This window comes from Talpa occidentalis, unplaced genomic scaffold (assembly GCF_014898055.3).
Source record: "Talpa occidentalis isolate TD23 unplaced genomic scaffold, MPIMG_talOcc4v2.1 talOcc4.3, whole genome shotgun sequence".
In the NCBI taxonomy this organism is placed as follows: domain Eukaryota; kingdom Metazoa; phylum Chordata; class Mammalia; order Eulipotyphla; family Talpidae; genus Talpa; species Talpa occidentalis.
The window spans coordinates 92,845,066-92,863,841 of record NW_023603184.1 but is presented as its reverse complement, the minus strand read 5'-3'; the positions used below and the strand labels follow the sequence as shown (position 1 = coordinate 92,863,841).

General features: G+C 39.2%; 1 protein-coding gene across 1 annotated transcript in view; it reads left to right on the top strand.

Annotated features, from left to right (window-relative positions):
- The window catches only part of ITGB6 (integrin subunit beta 6), a 65,341-nt gene extending 53,130 nt beyond the window's left edge, over positions 1-12,211 (top strand). Inside the window, exons 15-16 of the mRNA XM_037521837.2 lie at positions 5,610-5,776; positions 11,714-12,211. Of these exons, the coding sequence (XP_037377734.1) occupies positions 5,610-5,776; positions 11,714-11,812 (266 nt within the window). The 3' untranslated portion in view covers positions 11,813-12,211. The remainder of the gene's footprint in view (positions 1-5,609; positions 5,777-11,713) is intronic.
- Positions 12,212-18,776: the final 6,565 nt, after the last annotated feature.

Sequence of the window (18,776 nt, the reverse complement as noted above, 5' to 3'; positions counted from 1 at the left end):
AAACCTGCCTAAGCTTATGTTCCCTTTCAAAATTAGTCATACTTCTCTGCTATCAGTGCAGCACCACCAACTATGGTAAAAATCTCACACAAGTGCTATACATTCATTTCCTTCCCAACTCTTTCAGGTTTCTGATACCTTAACACACAACTTGCTAGCAAATGCACAAAATAAATCAAGATAAAGCACAGACACTCACAGACACGGTTCAGCACTACGGCGGCTTGATGCTGAATGCTGTAGGGGCAGGAATGGCCACTGTGCAGGTTTTCTGATCCAGCAGACAGGATAAAGGAGGAGAGAGTCCTGGAGCCCTCAGTGGCTTTTGCAGGCTTTTGTTGGGATATACCGGGTACACGACAGGTAGGGGTGCCGGGGGGCCGAGAAGGTGGCAGTCTCCCAGCCCCCAGCAAGTCTTTACTGTTTCTGGGCTCTCCGGACTTTTCTTGCGTTCTCTCTCTTCCTTCATGGTTCTGCTTCTCTCTGGGCTTCTGGGGCGTCCCCGTGACGCTGCCCTTAAAAACCAAGGCTTAGCCCAGGTGAATCCCATCTACCTATCCCCACACCCTACTCCAGGTGCCCTCAATCAGGCATTCATTTGGGACCACACGGTTCCGTCATCTATCCTAATGGTGGGAGGGCAGAAAAGCCTGATACTTTTACCTTACCCTACAGTATAGTTCTGGAAAGAGCATGGACGGTGATGCTTCTCCCCACTGGGTGCTGCGCAGTGTGCAGGGTGGGTCCCTGCAAAACAAGCACAGACCGTTGTTTTTGTTCAACTTTTCTTGTAAAAGTGAAAATCCTCTTTGGATTTCTTTCAATTATGAAAATGGTTAATAATGTTGAGGATTTTTTGGTAAAAGTCAAGTGACAAACTTTTAAAAGCAGGGGTATACCTGTTTTAGGTAGGAAAAAAAAATGAGAGCAGCGGCATGTTGGTTGAGGAGTTATCAAATTTTAGTATTAGACTCAGCTGGGGAGCTGTAATCATGCCTTCATCCTGAGTCAGCAGAGCTGATGTGTGGCCCAGGAGCCCTATTAAACACTACTCCAGGTGCCCCTCATTCAGAGGCCTCAAGCCCTCCTCTGAGTGCTCAGCCTTAATAGCCCTTCTTGCATTCTCAGATCCTCACTGATGCCTCACTTTCTGCACAATTAAAGCCATGTCCCTAAACCTTGCCTACAAAAACACCAGCCGCCTTAAATCAGACTTCTCCTGACCCTGTCAGCCATCTTCTCTCCCAAAAGCCTGGCATCTAAGTCCTGCCCCAGACAACAGTAGCTAGGGCAGGCTTGAAGACAGATGTGTTTTACAGTATATGCTTGTTTATCAACGTACAGATAAAATATTAAGTTGCAAATTTGAAACCATGACTATCAAACTGGCATCACTTAAAGGGTGTAAAAACCAAAGCAATATAAGCATAACCAAAAAAGTGAGTTCAAGACACTACAAACCAACCAGAAAATGTAATTAGAAAAAAATTACATTGCAGGGCTGAGGGTCAGGAGAAGGGGAAGGCCGCAACACAGGATACATCTGTGTTCATGTGCACGTGGCCTTGAAGCTCAGGTGGGCAGAATGCCCCTGGGGGCTTGCTCTTAAATCTCATATAACTCAATTTCTTTGAAATGCATATATAAAATGCATATTAGAAGCCAGTAGTTAAAGGGAAATCTGCTGTATAAGAATTACTTTATAATATTAAAAAACTGCATCCTCATTATCTGTTTCATAAAGTCAAAATGTTCAACTACATTTCCAGTTGTGATTGTGACAGTAGCTTTGGCAAGTGCTCCTGAAATCAAAGTTATTCCTTCAAATATTGATTCTATTGGAAAAACAATTTCCAAACAATAGAAACTTTTAGAAGAGGCTATGTATTTAGTCAGGGGCTTTTAATTTAGCTAGTTTTTTGTTTTGTTTGTTGTTTGCCTTTGGCTGATAAATGTGTCCTTGTTGCCTGCTTTTTTTTTTTCTTTTATTCTTCCACGCATTATGAGTGTCATGTGAACATGCCATTGCTCTGAGAGCACCCAAATGCTCTGATGCCTTTTCATTAAGTCATTTCGTTCCCCCTGTCCTTTTGGAGTAGAGAAAGGGAGGAGAAAATTACCTCCTAATAGCTAACCCGGAGTCCCCCACTCTAAGGAGGTGACTCTCCAGCAAACATTCTCAAGGCAAGAGCTGTCCCGGGTCCAGGGCAGAGCCCATTCCCTGCAGTCTGCAGGCCTAGTCCCTCTTACAAGTGCAAGGTCAGAGAATCTGAGGGTGGCCTATTGGGCACAGGGGTATAAGAGAAGCAAAAGGAGAAAGAAAGACATAAATGGTCCCTAGGGTCCAAGCAAATTGAAAAAAGAACCAAATTAGGAGTCAAGATCAGGGCACACCTGGTCAGAGGGGCGCTTCACTCATCTTCCCACATCTGGAGAAATTTTAAAGAATAAAAGTCACATGTAAAAGAGCACAGTGGAGGAATGACAGTTGGAGAGTCTGCCTGGCTAAGATGTGGGCATAGATGATACACACACACAGGGAATCCAACTTGGAGATTCCAGGCCCTTGAGGTCTTGAGGATTAAAGGGGAGAGTGGAGAGGGCCTCCATTCGTTGCAGTAGGAGTAGCTCTCATTTATTGAGTCCTTATTAATAATATACCAGGTATTGTTTTATGTTTTATATGTATTACTTTATTTCATACACTCAACATCCATATAAAGCAGGTATTACTATTATTTCCATTTTACAGGTAAGAAAATTGAGGCAGAGATAAGTTCAGTAATTTCCTGGGTCTTGCAGCAATTATGTGCCAGTGCTGGCTGGTAACTGGCAGTCTGGTTTGGAGCCTAGCTCTTAACTACTGTGCTCTACTGCCTCCCACTGGCTATGCTCTCATGACAAATATCTGAATCCTGAAAATATGTTAGATCAGCACAGTCCAATAGAAATATTACACAAATCACACATTAATTAAAAATGTTTTAGTAATCACATTTAAAAAAAACAGGTGAAATGGATTTTTAACAATATATTTTACTTAATCCATTGTGTCCAAAATATTGTCATTTCAATGTAAAATCAACAGAAAAAATTATGGAGTTATTTTTCACACAAAATCCTTGAAATCCATGTGTGTTTTGCATTTACTACACAATATAATTCCAAAAAGTCACATTTCTAATGCGCAACAGTCGTATGACAAAGCTTCCAGGTTTGCAGTATCAGACACTCAGGACCTTAGAATTAAATACAGCACTGACCTGGACCCAAAGGATAGACAGCTTTCTTTAGATGTATGTCTACAGTCTGAACATCCCAAGAAATTCCAGCAAGTGAAAAATGGACTTCTTTGCCATATAAAACTTGCTCTGGTACTTGGGCCAAAATTTTTCTTGAGAAATACATACTGTCTGATGACTTTAAAATCTTAAAATAATTATCTCTGCCAGGCCATGCCCATTTCTCCTTTATTTATTCCCCACCACAGGGCCCTCCTCATTCACATTCTGGTTGCAGGATCTTAACAAGTTTAATCTTGCTTTGAGTGAGAACACGCTATGCCCTGCCCCAAACATTTTGTAGCCAAAGATGCGGCCAGTATGTATTCTCACAGACACACCTGCCGCTTTTTTTGCAGGAGTGTTGCTAACCTATTAGAAGTAGCCATAGTTTATTTGCTATGCTGGTCTTTAGTACTTTATACTGTAGAAGCTGTTTCATTAGCTCCTTTACTTATTTCTGCATAATTTCCTTACAGAGTTGTTTTTTGTTTTTTTGGTTTTTGTTTTTGTTTTTTTTTAGCTAAGGAACATAAGTGTGTGAAGCCAGACATCAAGCTGTTAGAGGGGGGTCATTAGTGTCGCTCACATTCAGATCAGCTATAGTCCCTTACCTTGAAAGCAACATGGGTAGTCCTTATTAAATATCTAAAAGCAATAAGAATTAGGATAAACTAAGCATGATTCATTTCCTCGCCAGATACTACAGAGCTGCCTCACTTCTTGCAGAGGGATGCAGATATTTAATGATAATTTTTATGTGGGATTTATTTTTTCCCATGAAAGCAAGGGAGAGCTTAATTATAATGTTTCATTAAGAAATGTATTGTCAGGCCTCCCCTGGTGGTGCAGGGGTTAAGCGCTGGGTTGCGAGGCTGCCCGCAGCCTCTGCAGCGCCAGTTCGATCCCCGGCCCCGGCGAGGGTCCCACAAAAAAATAAATAAATAAATAAAAATATGAATACCTTAAAAAAAAAAAAAGAAATGTATTGTCTTCCAGGATATTGCAAGGATTATTAGTCATTCTGCTGTCAATGAGGGAAGGTACTGTATAATTGGGAAATTATATTAATATCATCAATAGAGTCAAAATAACATTTCATAGAACACTCGAGTTAAAGGACTATACAAAACATCTAATTTACCAAACTTCCCTAAAGATTAGATTTACTTGGGATACTTTTAGAAATAAAAACTCTGTGGCGCCATCTGAGGCCCACTGAATCAGAATCTTGGAGGGGTCCAAGAGCTATGGGTTTTTTTTTTAAGAGGGAGATATTTTATTTATTTATTTATTTATTTATTTATTTATTTATTTATTTATTTATTAAAATTTATTTATACAAGCACTGGAGTACAGGCCAGAGGCTCGGGAGGGTGAGAGAATTCACCAGAGACAGAACAGGGAGCAGAACAGGCAGAAGGACCAAAGTACACTGCTGAGGGGAGCAGTGGCAAGACAGGAGAGGTCTGCCTGGCCATGTGGGGATCTCTCTGGCTGGCCGGGAATTGAACCGGCACTGCAGAGGCTGTGGACAGCTTTACAGCGCTGTGCTCAACCCGCTGCGCCACCAGGGAGGCCCCAAAAGCTATGGGTTTAATAAGCATGAGCACATGACCTTAATCTTATGGTCAGGGAGGTTAAGGGAAAAGGGAAGTTCCATCTCTGCTTCACAGATGAGGAGCCTGGGGCTCATAGGAGTCAAGGGGCTTGAAGAAAATCATAGAGCTAGTGTATGCATCTAATGGGGATTCAAACTACCTCTGCTGACCCGAGTCCAGGAAAATTTCCAGGACACCAGGGCACTGCATTTGAGCTGCATTAGAAAGGAAAGCCATGATTTTCTTCCATTTCAAAAAAAAAGTAGCAAATAGCAATCTTTTCAAGGGGCAGGTTTTATATAGTCTCCTTGATTGTTCATATTTTTTAAAAAATCCATGATGCAGCTTTGTGTGTGTGCATGCATATGTGCAGTCATTTTCTACTTAACAGATACCCAGAAGAGACTATCTTTAGTGACTGAACTCTAATTTTTTTCATGACCTTTCAAATAATCCATGAGTATAAACCATCATTCTTTTGGATTCTCTTTTTGAGTCGGCCATTTAAGCCTATAACCAAACTCTTTCTCTTTTGTTCTGTGTTGAAGGCATAGGGCTATTCTTTAACAAGTAGTTCATTGTTGAAAAATTCAGCAAGACCAAAAGCTATTACTATTTTCCCTCTACTAGAATGATATGGTTGGAAAATGTAATGAGAAATGTTTTCTCTGCATTAAAACATATTCTTTGTATCACCTTCTTCATATCATTGTCATTGTTTCCACAGACTGTCCAAAACCTCCAAACATTCCCATGATTATGTTGGGGGTCTCCCTAGCTATTCTTCTCATTGGTGTTGTCTTACTGTGCATTTGGAAGCTGCTGGTATCATTTCATGATCGTAAAGAAGTTGCAAAATTTGAAGCAGAACGATCGAAGGCCAAGTGGCAAACGGTACGTGAACTCTTATGGGGCTTCTCCTTGTCCAGAGGAGAAAGTGCCTTGTGACAGAGAGTGGGGTCACAGGTGTCTTCTGCTCTGAAAGAAAATTAGGATGCCATGTTCTTTCTATGCCCTTCTCACCGTGTCCCCACCAGCTTTGGTTTCTAGTCAGCTGTGGGAACAAAGGAACCTCTGCCCATCATCTGGGACCCTAAAGGCCCTCATAGTACACTCTTGTCTTCCAGCACAACCGGAATTTCTACCACTCCTAAGAATCTCGTGAAGCTCCTCATGTAGCTACGTAGGGGCATCAGAGAAATATATTTTATTCCTCATCACCAGGAGGATTCCTCAGACCTCATTCCATAAAGCATAGGTGCTGTATCTAAACATTTCCATAAATTGGTTATGTTATAGCTAATGGAATAATGTTCATGAGCACTATGACAGTTCATGCCAATTTCCATGGAAATAGTCATTACTGATAATCGGTTACAAAGCAAAGTTGAGAAGACTTTTAAAATACATCTAGTGAGTTTTTATGAATAACATAAATTTTAAATAGCTATCTGAAAAAAAGTTATCAACCCTTAAATATATGTGCTCAGTAGATATAATTTAGGTGTCATCTCTTCATACTAGGCAGACACAAAACAGGACTCCAATTTTCTGTGTTTCTATTCCATGGGAGAGATAATTACATTTCTAGAGGCCCAGAGAAACAATTTCATGGTTTTAATTTCATCTCTCTATCTCTAATGGTGTGTCCAGCTATCTGATAGCAATTATCTTACATTGCTGATTCTAAAAACAGTGATATCACAGGAGAAAATACAGGCAAACACAATACTCCTTTGGGTTCATCTGCCCAAGTAAATTGATGTTAACACTTTTTCTCTAAGTTGATAATGATATCATCAATACCTATAGCGAATGGAATTTTCTGTTTTGGATAAATTTAACTTGATAAGAATGTTTATGTCTTACGCAGTTATTTAAAAAATGCCTTTAGATACAACCACCAAATGCACTGTTTAGATCTTGTTGTCTTGTTTTGATCCTGATTTGAATGGTCCGATTATAAAAATATGTGTTTAGGATAATTGAGAAAACATTAATATAGACTAAATGACAGCAAGAACTTATGATTAATTCAGCTCAGTAGGAAAACAGAATGACAGATTTGCTAGAAAATATACATACTTTGGAGTGAAAGGAAATAAGGGCTGGTTTGCTTTGCAAGAATTCAGTCAAGAGTGAGAGGGACAGTTGAAGTGTTGCAAAATCTTGATAATTGTTAAATCCAGGTGACGGATCCACAGATATTCATTATATACCTTCCTTCCTCTTTTACATAGGTGTTTTTTTCATAATCAAAAAAAACCCTTTAGGAAAGTAACTCATGGATTTGCAATGAAGATAGAATTTATCCATCTTTAACAATGTAAAATGTAACCTGATGGGTTAATCCGGTGACGAGATTGATACAGGGTTGGGACAATTAACTTTACATGATTTCTTAGTTATAGATGCTATTTTTTTTTTAAATAGAGGCATGTTTTATTTATTTATTTATTTGTTTGTTTGTTTTGTTTGTTTATACATGCACTGGGTACAGTCAGAAGCACGGGAGGGTGAGAGAATTCACCAGAGCCAGCGGGGAGCAGAGCAGGCAGAAGGACCAAAGTACACTGCTGAGGGGAGCAGCGGGCGGCAGGAGAGGTCTGCGCGCCATGTGGGACCCTCCTCCGGTGGCCGGGGAGCAGCCGGGGATCGAACCGGCGCCGCAGAAGCCGCGGGCAGCTTCGCAACCCAGCGCTCAACCACTGCGCCACCGGGGAGGCCCTATAGATGCTATTTTTAACTCTTACCAACTGTCAAGTGATGCTTAGCAATGATCAGGAGGCTGATGAAGTGAAAGAATATAGCACAAAAAACATTAGCAGACGTAAGTTGAACCACCATCAGACCTGAGAAGGAGTCTCAACATTTCCATTTTGAATGTAAGGGAACAGAGGCGCAGAGTGGCTAAAAGACTTACCAGCTGTTGGTCCATGGTGGAGTTAAAATCCTAATTGTAGCTTCTTCCCAACACAGCCTTGGCCTGCCTAGAAATTAATAGCAGGTGTCCCACAAACAAGCACTTAGACAATTATGTGATGTGCAACTACTAACCAGCACATTTTAATGTTCTCATACAAAGGCACAAGTTACTGACAAATGATTAATATCTTTAAAATAATATTTTAATTAACAATTAATTTTCCCAAAACAGAATTGTTTTCCCTCAGGATGTAGAACATGACTGAAATTCAAATGTTGGAATTTTGCTCTTCTAAAATGGAACAAAATATGCATTAAACAGATAAAAGCATAAATGAAAAACATTGTTCCCTTGTTAAATTGAGTTTCTTTGAATAACTAATGTTTGATGTTCTTGACTAGATAATGACTGGATAATAATTATTTACTTGTATGCAAAATAGATTTAATTCAAACAATTCAATTCAAATTTCACCAATATATCCTATTAGAAAAGAAAAAAGAAACTTCCTCAGTGCATCCATTTGGGCATCTTCATTTCGACTTTGTTCCTAAACCCTCTTTCGTCTTTAAAAATTGAATTTGGCTGGTCTTCAAAACTCATAGACCCCACTGGAGTCTGAAGATGACAGCATTCAGGAGTAACATGAGCCTTATTCCTGCCTCCTAAAATATTTCATCATGGCCATATAGAAAAATTTTATTACACTTTAAAAAATAACTCTGTATTCTGTATTGATACACAAGGGGAAGATATTTAAATTCATCTTTGATTAGACATTTTTTTTCTAGGATAGCAACTCATTAACTAGATGCAGAAACTGTTCTGCCTGACATTTCTAGCCGTCATGGATTGATTTTGTACTGTGCTAAGCAAATCAGGTCTGCGACGGGCAGTTAGACAGTCATTAAGAGAGCGGTGCGTCATGGCAGAGAGATTTCTTATTTCCACTTTTTTCAAGCTCTAAAAATGTGCCATTGCATTTGCTGAATCCATAGCCTAAATCTGCACCTCCAAACCCCTGGGGCAGTCAGCCTGGTCATGACAGATGTTTGGGGGAACCGACCTTGTCTAAACAGCGAAGAGTGCAGACCTACCCAAAATGGAACCCCACCAAATGTGTCAGCTGGAATTCTATGTAGGGAGGTTGCCACTTGGTAGCACTAGAAGGCGGTACTGGACATTGCCACAGTTCTGCCAACAGCTCATTTTCCTGAGCTCTGATCATCAGCTGAATCCAGGAAACTTCTACTGGGAGTCCACCCCCCCCCCAGCAATATGGACTTTTAAACTTCCACTCACCCTTTTACCCTCTACTTTGTCCATTGCTGCCTATAAGTATGCCCAGACCTCTGACTAGCTTTTCAGAAGATCCCCATCCCCAAATTATTGTAGATACAAAGAGACTATGGTGATGGTTCATGGGTGAATTGGTGATGGGACTACACCTGAGAGGAGGTATACACTGCACAAAAATGGACAATGATGTAGTATATATAAGGGCATATATATAATACATATATATCTATGTATGTATATAAAATACACAGTGAAAACTGCATGAAAGGAGATATTCAACTGTCTACAAAGTAATATGGGATGTTCACTAAATTGCAACTCCAGTCACCTCCTTAATAGTGCATATAAATTTTATTTATGTGGGCTGGCAAGTGCACTTTGATATGTTTGATATGGTATGGGTTAGAGCCTGCAAAAGAGTTTCTCAAGATCTCAGCTGGCCCTGCTCACAGCATTTACATACTCATGTTGTCTTTTTCTGTTCCCTGAGCATCCCTCTTCTTCTGGAACAGTAAACCTGCCCTTATTTTTTCCCTGCCCTTATATTTTCTCTTCAATTCAGGTCCCTTGTTTTTCTGTAGCCAGTTTAATCTAAATAGCTTCTGGTCTCTTAAGCATTAATAAATTGCACATGCTTTTTGTTTGCAAATGAGCCTCCACCTGCATGAAAGACCACATCAGTCTGTCCCTAGCCCTCCAAATTTCAAATTCTTGTATCAGTAGGATTAAATAAAGGCTAGGGTGTTCTCAGAATACCCAACCTGCTTGCATGAGTAGAAGCAATGTGGTGACTTGATCTTCACTTATGTTTCCCTACCAAGGTATCGCTTTCCTGTTTGCCCTCATTATAGAGGTAGTCTCACCCCACAGGCACACGAACAAACTTAACACATTTCCCAGGGTGCGGGGGTGGGGGGGATTCAGACCACTGACTGTAGGCAATATAGAAACAGGTGAGATGTGATTCCTCCTTACCGTGGCAAATCCAAGGGCAGTAAGTGGAAGAAACCAAGAAATGTGTTTCAGTGTTATTAGATCTCCTGAAAGCTGGGGGAAACTTACTGAAAAAGTAAATATCAGCATGCCTTTACAAATATCTGCCCAGAAACTGCTATCATCACCATAATTCATGAGATAAAGAGACCAACGTATAATATTTTGTAACTTAGAGAGTCAGAGGTGATACCTGGGCTCTATCTGTACTTCGAAATAGGTTTAGAAATGTGTACCAAAATCATGAGTGGTATCAGCAAGCTCCCTCCAGGACCTGAAAAGAAAGGAAACTCCAAATGTGAAAAACAATAAGATAAGGCTGCATTTGCTACAAGCACTTTCTATGTGTCAGGCATAGAAATGTTACCTCATGGACAAAGTAGGCACTTTGATACTGCCATTTTAAGAGATGAGCACCCCAAGGCTTGTAATTGCTTAACTAAGCTCACTAAGGTGGTGTTGGGTTTGAACCAAGGCTGTTCAATGCCAAAACCTGTGTGGTCTACCTGGGAAAGTAGGAGAGAAGACACTTCTCACCCAGACATTTTGTGCTTGTCTGGAACAGTTAAAACAAAGGAAGGAAGTTGGAGGATTAAGTGCGGTGTTTCTTCAAATACTTAGAAAGATCTGACCCTCTGATCTTGGTGACGATGTTCAGAAACACATCTGTAGCCGAACAACACAGCTGAGTGATCCAGTCATCAGAACTCAGTCTCTTTACTCCAGTCACCTTACCTGACCTTCCTGGGACCTGCAACTCTGCTTTACACAGTGTTTTCCAGTAAGCAAAACCCATGTAGGACTGTTACACCAGGGCAGCTGTTCTCTTTTCTGGAGCTCTTTCCCTACTTCTATCAGCAGTTATTAGTCCTTTTGGATTTTGATCTCATTTTAGCAAGATTATTTGATGCCTCTCACCAGCAACACATTTCTTAAAGGTAAATACTGTGTAGTTCATTTTTGTGTGCATCTACCAGTTCACTCTTTCTTTTTTTTATTTTATATTTTTGCTTTGGGGTCAACTATTGGTTCATACTATTCATTCAATAAGTACTGAGTACTACCAAGGGCTTGGCACTTTTTTCAGTGTTGGTAAAACAGCAGTGAACAAAGCAGTCAAAGTTATGTTTTTTCTCCAACAATTATAGTACTTCCAAAAAGAGAGATTTTTAGAATACACATATGGGATTAGTTTGCATAATAAAAAAATGACCAATAACAAACCCTAGAAATCTGACTATAGAATTGAAACCACCAGAAGAGGGAGGGAGCAAGTTGAGCAAAGTGAGAAGGGGACTCAGTGGAATATGGTGGTGGACTATGGGTGCCTCTGTAGGTCATACCTATAGAGGTATGACCCCAAACCTCTGAATCAGATGCAGTGTTATAAGCCAATGTTAATTCAGTAAAAAATAAGATAAAATGAAGATGCATAGATTCTAAAATGATATAGATGAGAAAATCAATCAAAAGTATTCAAAAGGCTTCCAAGATTGAGCCAACTCTCTTTCTTCAGTTTTTAGTGTACAATGAAATTATTTAGATATATTAAAAGAGTGTTATAACAAAGTGTACATATTTTCATTTGACCTTTTTTTTTTCAATTTTTTTAGGGAACCAATCCACTGTATAGAGGCTCCACCAGTACCTTTAAAAATGTAACCTACAAACACAGGGAAAAACAAAAGATGAACCTTTCCACTGATGGATAGAACTACTTTATGCATGGAAAAAGTCTGTTTCACTGTTATGAAACATTAATGCACTACTTAATTTTTTTTCTTTGTTGCTTCGATATGAGGTTGGTTTAAGATAATAATAGGTCATTTGGAGATCAGTCATTCTCGGTATGAAGGTTAGAGACTATGTTGACAGGTTCAAAATAATCAAGAAGAGAAATATCCTTAGCAAAGGGGTGACTTTGGGGTTCAGTTGAGGAATAGTAACTGTTGCATTAATGCCTCAAAAAATCATCAAAATGATTCATAGGGGCCTGATTTACATTTGAAAAATGTTTGAAATTAGAATCCCATTTATTACAAGCATACAGCTACCTGAAGTCTTTGTCTCAGCAAAGTCACAAAGTCCATATGCTCACATTATATACTCATACTGGCCAATTACTTCTAAACTTTTAGTAAATCTGCCATTTCCTAAAAGAGGAATTTTTTTTAATCATGAGAAATGAGACTCTGATTTTACTTCAGCTGAAAGGATGCAATTCTACTCAAGATGTACCAAATGTAAGAATGAAAACTAAGTATTAGTAATTTTTGTGGATTTGTGTAATGAACCTAAAATTCAGGTACAGAAATAAATATTTTATTTGTTATATCAATTAGAAAGAAAGAAATTATTTAATTAGGAAGTCACCAAAAATAAAGTAAAATAGCAGACTTATCATTTAGTTTATAATTAATTACCTGAAAAATAAACTTCTACATTCAGTTTTCCACTTCACCCTGAGTTTTCAAAGTGCACATTACTTCTCCCATACTTCTTAATTCACTTTACCATTTTACTCAGTTTCATGGTTTTCCAAATCCTATAATTGTCATATGAAAGTTTTAATGATTTTTTTTAAAAATTTTCCTTAACTGGTTAGTTTATACAAAATGACCTCCAATAATACAAAAGGCACATGGGTAAAATAGAATAAAATTTGAAATGGTTTTAAATAAAGAGTACTAATTCTCTCATAAATAATAGGCTTTTTCATCTGCATTCTTTTCCCATTTTCATAACCCCACTTGCACATTTCAACTGCATGTGGTGATTATCATATTAACTAAAAAGTAGGATTTTACTTGCAAAATACATGCAGATGACTAGGGATCCTTCAGTTGACTGAAGAGATGGACTCTACAGAATATAATTTCTTGTGGTTAATACTGCTTTACAAAGCACTTTCATCTCACTTGATCCTCACGAGGAAACTATGGTTCAGAGAGTGAATAGAAGAATTGGGTCCAAAATCTAGACCCTCTAACTCCAGCCCTGTCTGCTTTCCATTGCACATGACTGACTCTTGCCAATGAAATATTGAAAGACATTTGTTAATCCATAAAAATCATTTGAAAATGTACTGACACTACACATCCCTTAAACTATGGGTGCACAGGTGAGATATTGTACTTTCACTCAATGTTTATTATAATTGGGCTAATTATAATGTGATGCCATTTACTAGGTGAATAGTTCATGATGTAATTGGAAGCTTCATGTTTATCTGTTGAAATGGCACAGAGTTATCTATGACAAAGTTCTTCAGTTCTGCCAGATAGATCTGTAAACAATTGAACAAACTTTATTTTTTTGGTTTCTAAATAACTCAGGTAAATCAGACACTTGGGGAGACATAGCTATATTGAAAGAATGACTAAACAATCAGCTTGGGGACCTGGAGGGCAGATGTGCCTCCTATGTTCCTGACTGACACCCAGGGTCTGGAGAAAATCTAGAGCAACAAAGAAGTTGCAATACTGATGACATGGCAGTAGTTTTCACCTTTATATGTGATATTTTGTGTTGTTACTGGAATGGGATTTTAGAAAATATAAATTTCCTTCGTGTGTATATTGGGGAAAGTAGAGAAGAATCTGCTATTTCTCTGAATATTGTTTTGACTGAAGGCTGGACCTTGAAAATGTCAAAACATTAACAGTAGTACTTCTGTTCACTGAAGAGTTATGTTACATGAAGATAAAATGATTTTTTGTAAGTTGTTTTATTGTATTTTGTGTTGACATAAATAAACATGGTAATTTAAAGAGTACCTTAGATGGATGATAATTCCTTTTCTGTACTTGCTATAAAATCTTTTTCTTGGATTTCTGAGTTCCAGTGTGGCTGCTCTGACCACCTTGCTGATCTCAGTGTGGGGCCAAGCAGGAGAGTAAAGAGAGGCAGCCACCAAGACAGGAGACAGCAGGGAGTCTTATATATAGCATATGTAGACTGTTACATGTAAATGCTATAATTTACTTCATGGTTATAATACCCACATCAAGGGACCTTTTAAAACAAGCCTGGACATTATCTGTGTTTCGTAAAATCAAGTTCTTTGGGGTTAGTGCCATAGGATGAATTCTGGTGCCCCTGAAATTCATGTACTGAAGTGCTAACTCCTAGTACTTCAGAGTGTGAGTGCATTTGGAGATAAGGCCTGCAATAAAGAGGTACTTAAATTAAAATGAAATCATTGAACTGAGCATTAATCCAATATGGTGGGTGTCCTTATAATAGTAGACATTAGGACACAAATGGTCCTGGAGGAGAGAGCATGTGTAGATTCAGGGAGAAGACTGTTACATACAACACGAAGAAAGAATCCTCAGAATAAGCCAACCCAGCTAACACCGTGATCTGAGTCTGCAAGTCTCCAAAACTGTGAGAAAATTAATTCCTGTTGTTCCAGCCACCCATCAGTGGTAACTTTGTTAGGGCAGTCCCAGAAAACTAATAAGTCAGGTAGTGCTATTTTTCTAGTCTTTCATTTGGTAGATTCCATGGTGACAAGCTCATTTTCCAAATCAGGGAAAATCAGAGAGAAACTAAACATTCACAAAAGGAATCAACTTTTAAAAAGTCCTTTTCTTAGAAAAGCCACCTCTTACAAAAGGACTGGGAACATTAGGACAAGAGAGCTTATAACCAGAAACAAACTTTCTTAAAAAGGTCAGAAACCTAAAAATCCAGAAACTCTTCCCATTTTGAGTAGTACCATGAAAATCATTTTTGTCCTTAAATTTTTCACCAGTAAGATGGTGGCAATGCCTGTTTTTTTATGGCACCTATAACAATTCCTGTACCTAGTAGGATTTTAATAAATTGTCTTAATCAGCATTTATTGAGAGCCTAGTACATGCTGGACACAGTTCTAATGATTATGGATGTGGCAATGAACCACAAAGGCAGACCCAGTGTTTCCAAGAATTTCTGTGGGATTTGTAAATTTGTTGCGGACACCAAAGGTTGTGTGAGAGTTAAATCTGTGCCTTCTAGTGCCCAGGCATTCCCAGGGTCTAGTTCCAGGACAAGCTTATGGGATAACAAATGCTGGGGTGCCCATACTGCTCTCCTTTTGCTGGTTGTACAACCAAATGGGAAAAAATGGATGGTCAAGTTTTTCTGCCCTAGAGTGATTCAGAGGTTCCAGTTCAATTTGAGATTTCAATCAAGCCTTTGCAATTTCTAGATATGTGTTTTATGAGGAAACTTATTGCTCAAATAATATTTTTTTAGCCTGGAATGTATTTACCTCCAAGGTAAATAGAGTATGCATAGCAGTCAATCCTGTTTCAAGTCAACATCCAAAGACAGTGAATCATGAAACTCTATTGCTTGTCAATGACAGTTTGAAAAGTCCCTACATTTTTTTTCTTTTCTTTTTTTTAAAGATTTATTTATTTATGTATACAAGAACTGGGGTACGGCCAGAGGTGTGGAGGTTGAGAGGATTCACGAGAGATGGAGTGGGGAACAGAACAGGCGAATTGACTGAAATACACTGCTGAGGGGAGCAGCGGGCGAGTCAGGAGAGGTCTGCTGTGCCAGGCGGTAGCTCCCTGGCTGGGGATTGAACTCATGCTGCAGTGGCAGATAGCTTCATAGGTTGCATCTTAACCTCTTGTGCCACCGGGGAGGCCCCCTATATTTTTTTTTTAAAGATTTATTTTTACTTATTTATATAAGCACTGGTTACAGTCAGAAGCACGGGAGGGTGAGAGAATTCACCAGAGCCAGAGTGGGGAACAGAACAGACAGACCCACGAAATACACTGCTGAGGGGAGCAGCGGGCACGGCAGGAGAGGTCTGTCGCGCCATGTGGGACCCTCACCGGCGGCCGGGGATGGAACCAGCGCTGCAGAGGCTGCAAGCAGCTTCGCAGCCCAGTGCTCAACTGCTGCGCCACCAGGGGAGGCCCCCAACTGGTTTTGCTATACTTAGAATAGGGATGTGTGTATGTATGTGCATACACATATACATGCCCACACTTACTTATTCCTTCCTTATTTTTAGTAGATTTATTTGTATTTATTACTTATTTATATCTTTGCTATTTAATATATGTATCTTACTGAATACAGCTATTCTTTTAATAGATGTCTCTATTATTTCTTTCTCATGTTAATATATGTATCTTACCAGCATTAAATAAAAACAGATGAGACCAACTGTTCCAAGTGCTTTGATTATGCTTTCTCATCCAGACCAAGCTCATACCATCCTATGGTGGGAGTGTATTGTTAGTTTCCCCTATTTTTTGGATGAGGAAACTGAGGCACACAAATGTTAAATAACTTGTGCAGATTTCACATCCAGCAAGCAAACTTTGAAACCAGTATTTGAACTCATACAATCTGGATCCTAAATCCATGTTCTTAACTATTATGTTATACAGTCAAGTAAATACCACTTAGTAATATTATTACTAAAGAAATAATAGTGACAACAGGTCATTATTTTCTGCTATAACCAGAATTATGCAAAGCATATTATATATGTATTCACATTTAGTCCTTGAGAACTGGTATGGTTTGCACACATTTCTAAGAGGGAAACTGCTACTCAGAAAACTGAGATTTGCCAAGAGTTATAAATGTCAAGGGCTGGACTTGGACCTGAGCACATTTCACTCCAAAGTCTTCAGTCTAAACAATGCTTTATTGAAAGTCACTAACAGGCTCACCTTTGGCCCTGCCCTTTCCTCTGTATGCAAAGGAAGGTCTTCCCACTAATCTGTCCAGATAAGATGTCTTAGCGTTGCTTTCCCAGATGTAGTAATAGATTTGCTGATCCAAGTAGGCTTAACTATGGGGTTATGATGAAATTTACTAGTAAAATAGAGGCCCTTTCAGGTCATTAGACTCTAATCAACCAAGTTAGTTAGCATGAGAATCAGAGGAGGGGCAGGCATATCTGGCTCAGTCCTCATTCTTGACAGCCCTGCCCACCACCCTGTAACTCAGACGCCTCAGAGGACCCCCACAATGCACACACGTGTGCAGTTCAACATCACAAGTTCTAGAGGGAACATATAGGTCATTTTGGAGTTTGCGGTCTTAGAATGTCAAGGAATCTCTTCTCAGCAGCAAAGACTTCCACATCCAAACAAGCATTTTCTGGAAATGCCCCTGTTTTATGTTCAGTGGGTGGAACTGTTCCTATAATATTCTGGCCCAGTGTGCACACTACGGGCCTCAGGACTCCCCTTCTCCCTGCAGGGCTGACACCAGTGGAAGCATCACCTGTGGGTGTTCATTCAGCACAGCAAAGGGGCTCTGCCTGCTTGACAAGCGAGAGAAGTTGGAGGGGAAAAGGTGATGGGCAAATGCCCCTCTTTGGTAGCTGATGATTAGAAGGGACGGACAGGAGTGGGGGTGGGGGTGATGGTGATGGATAATAGAGCCAAAAAACAGTGATGACTGTGGCATGAGAGATTCTCCAATATGGGAATTCTGAAGCTATTGTCTTTCTCCACCCCCCCACCCCGCCACCCAAACAAATTAATGACCATTTTTTAATTTTTCTTTTAAAAGTTCTTTTTAGTCTACATTGTATAAATGTCCTGGAATTCAAGTTATGGCCTTTATTAAATGTCCTACAAAAAATACACATTAATGCTACTAATAAATTTAACAGTGATTTCCTATCTTTTCCCCTTTGATTGTAAATTATTTTGTTCCATACTTTGCTTAAAACTCTGTCTCCTTTATTTGTTTAGTCATCTCCTTCTATAAAGACTACATTCCCTACAGAATGCTATTACTTTTATAAACAATGAAATGGAATAATAAAAATTAAAATTAAGTAGATTAGCCATGAAATGCATTTTGCATGGTTTTAGTATATTACATACATATTTTATCAATTTCAAGTAGTGTGTCAGACTTCAGAAATCTTTTTACTAAGAAGGTGGAATTGGAGAAGAAATATGAATAAAAGAAGATTGAAAACAGTGAGCATAATAAAAGATAAGAATTTGTCACAAAGGCAGAAAAGAATATACAATGTTTTTCTCTGAGGCTTTCTTAGTCATGTCCATTGTTTAATTCAATCAAATCTTATATTCATTTTAAGAAATAACATCTTTAAAGACATGTTTAAATGAAATTCTATGATTCATTCAAAAACCTGACAGTAGTTTCAGCTCCAGATGGACACAGAAAAAAACATACAATACAGTTGGTTTTTTTTTTAAAGATTTATTTACTTATGCATACAAGAGCTGGGGCACAGGCCAGATGCCGAGGGTGAGAGGCCAGATATCACCAGAGACAGAGTGGGGAACAGAACAGGCAGACTGACTGAAATACACTGCTGAGGGGAACAGTGGGTGAGACAGGAGAGGTCTGTCTCGCCATGGGGGTTGCTCTCTGGCTGGCCAGGGATCAAACTTATGCTGCAGAGGCTGCGGATTGCTTCATTGTGCGGTGCTTAACCCCTTGCGCCACCAGGGACGCCCCAGTATAGTTTTTACGCATAGTTGCAGATCAACCTTCAAGTATACAAAGTTACCATTTAACATGGTAAGCTTAGATTTAGGGAGTAACAGGATGTGAATATTTATTGCTAGTTGTGTCTTAACTTCACTTACTGAGAAGTTCTATCAGCAAGAACAATCTGAGAGATGCCACTGTACTCAGTTTGGTTCTGTTATATCACTACTGGCT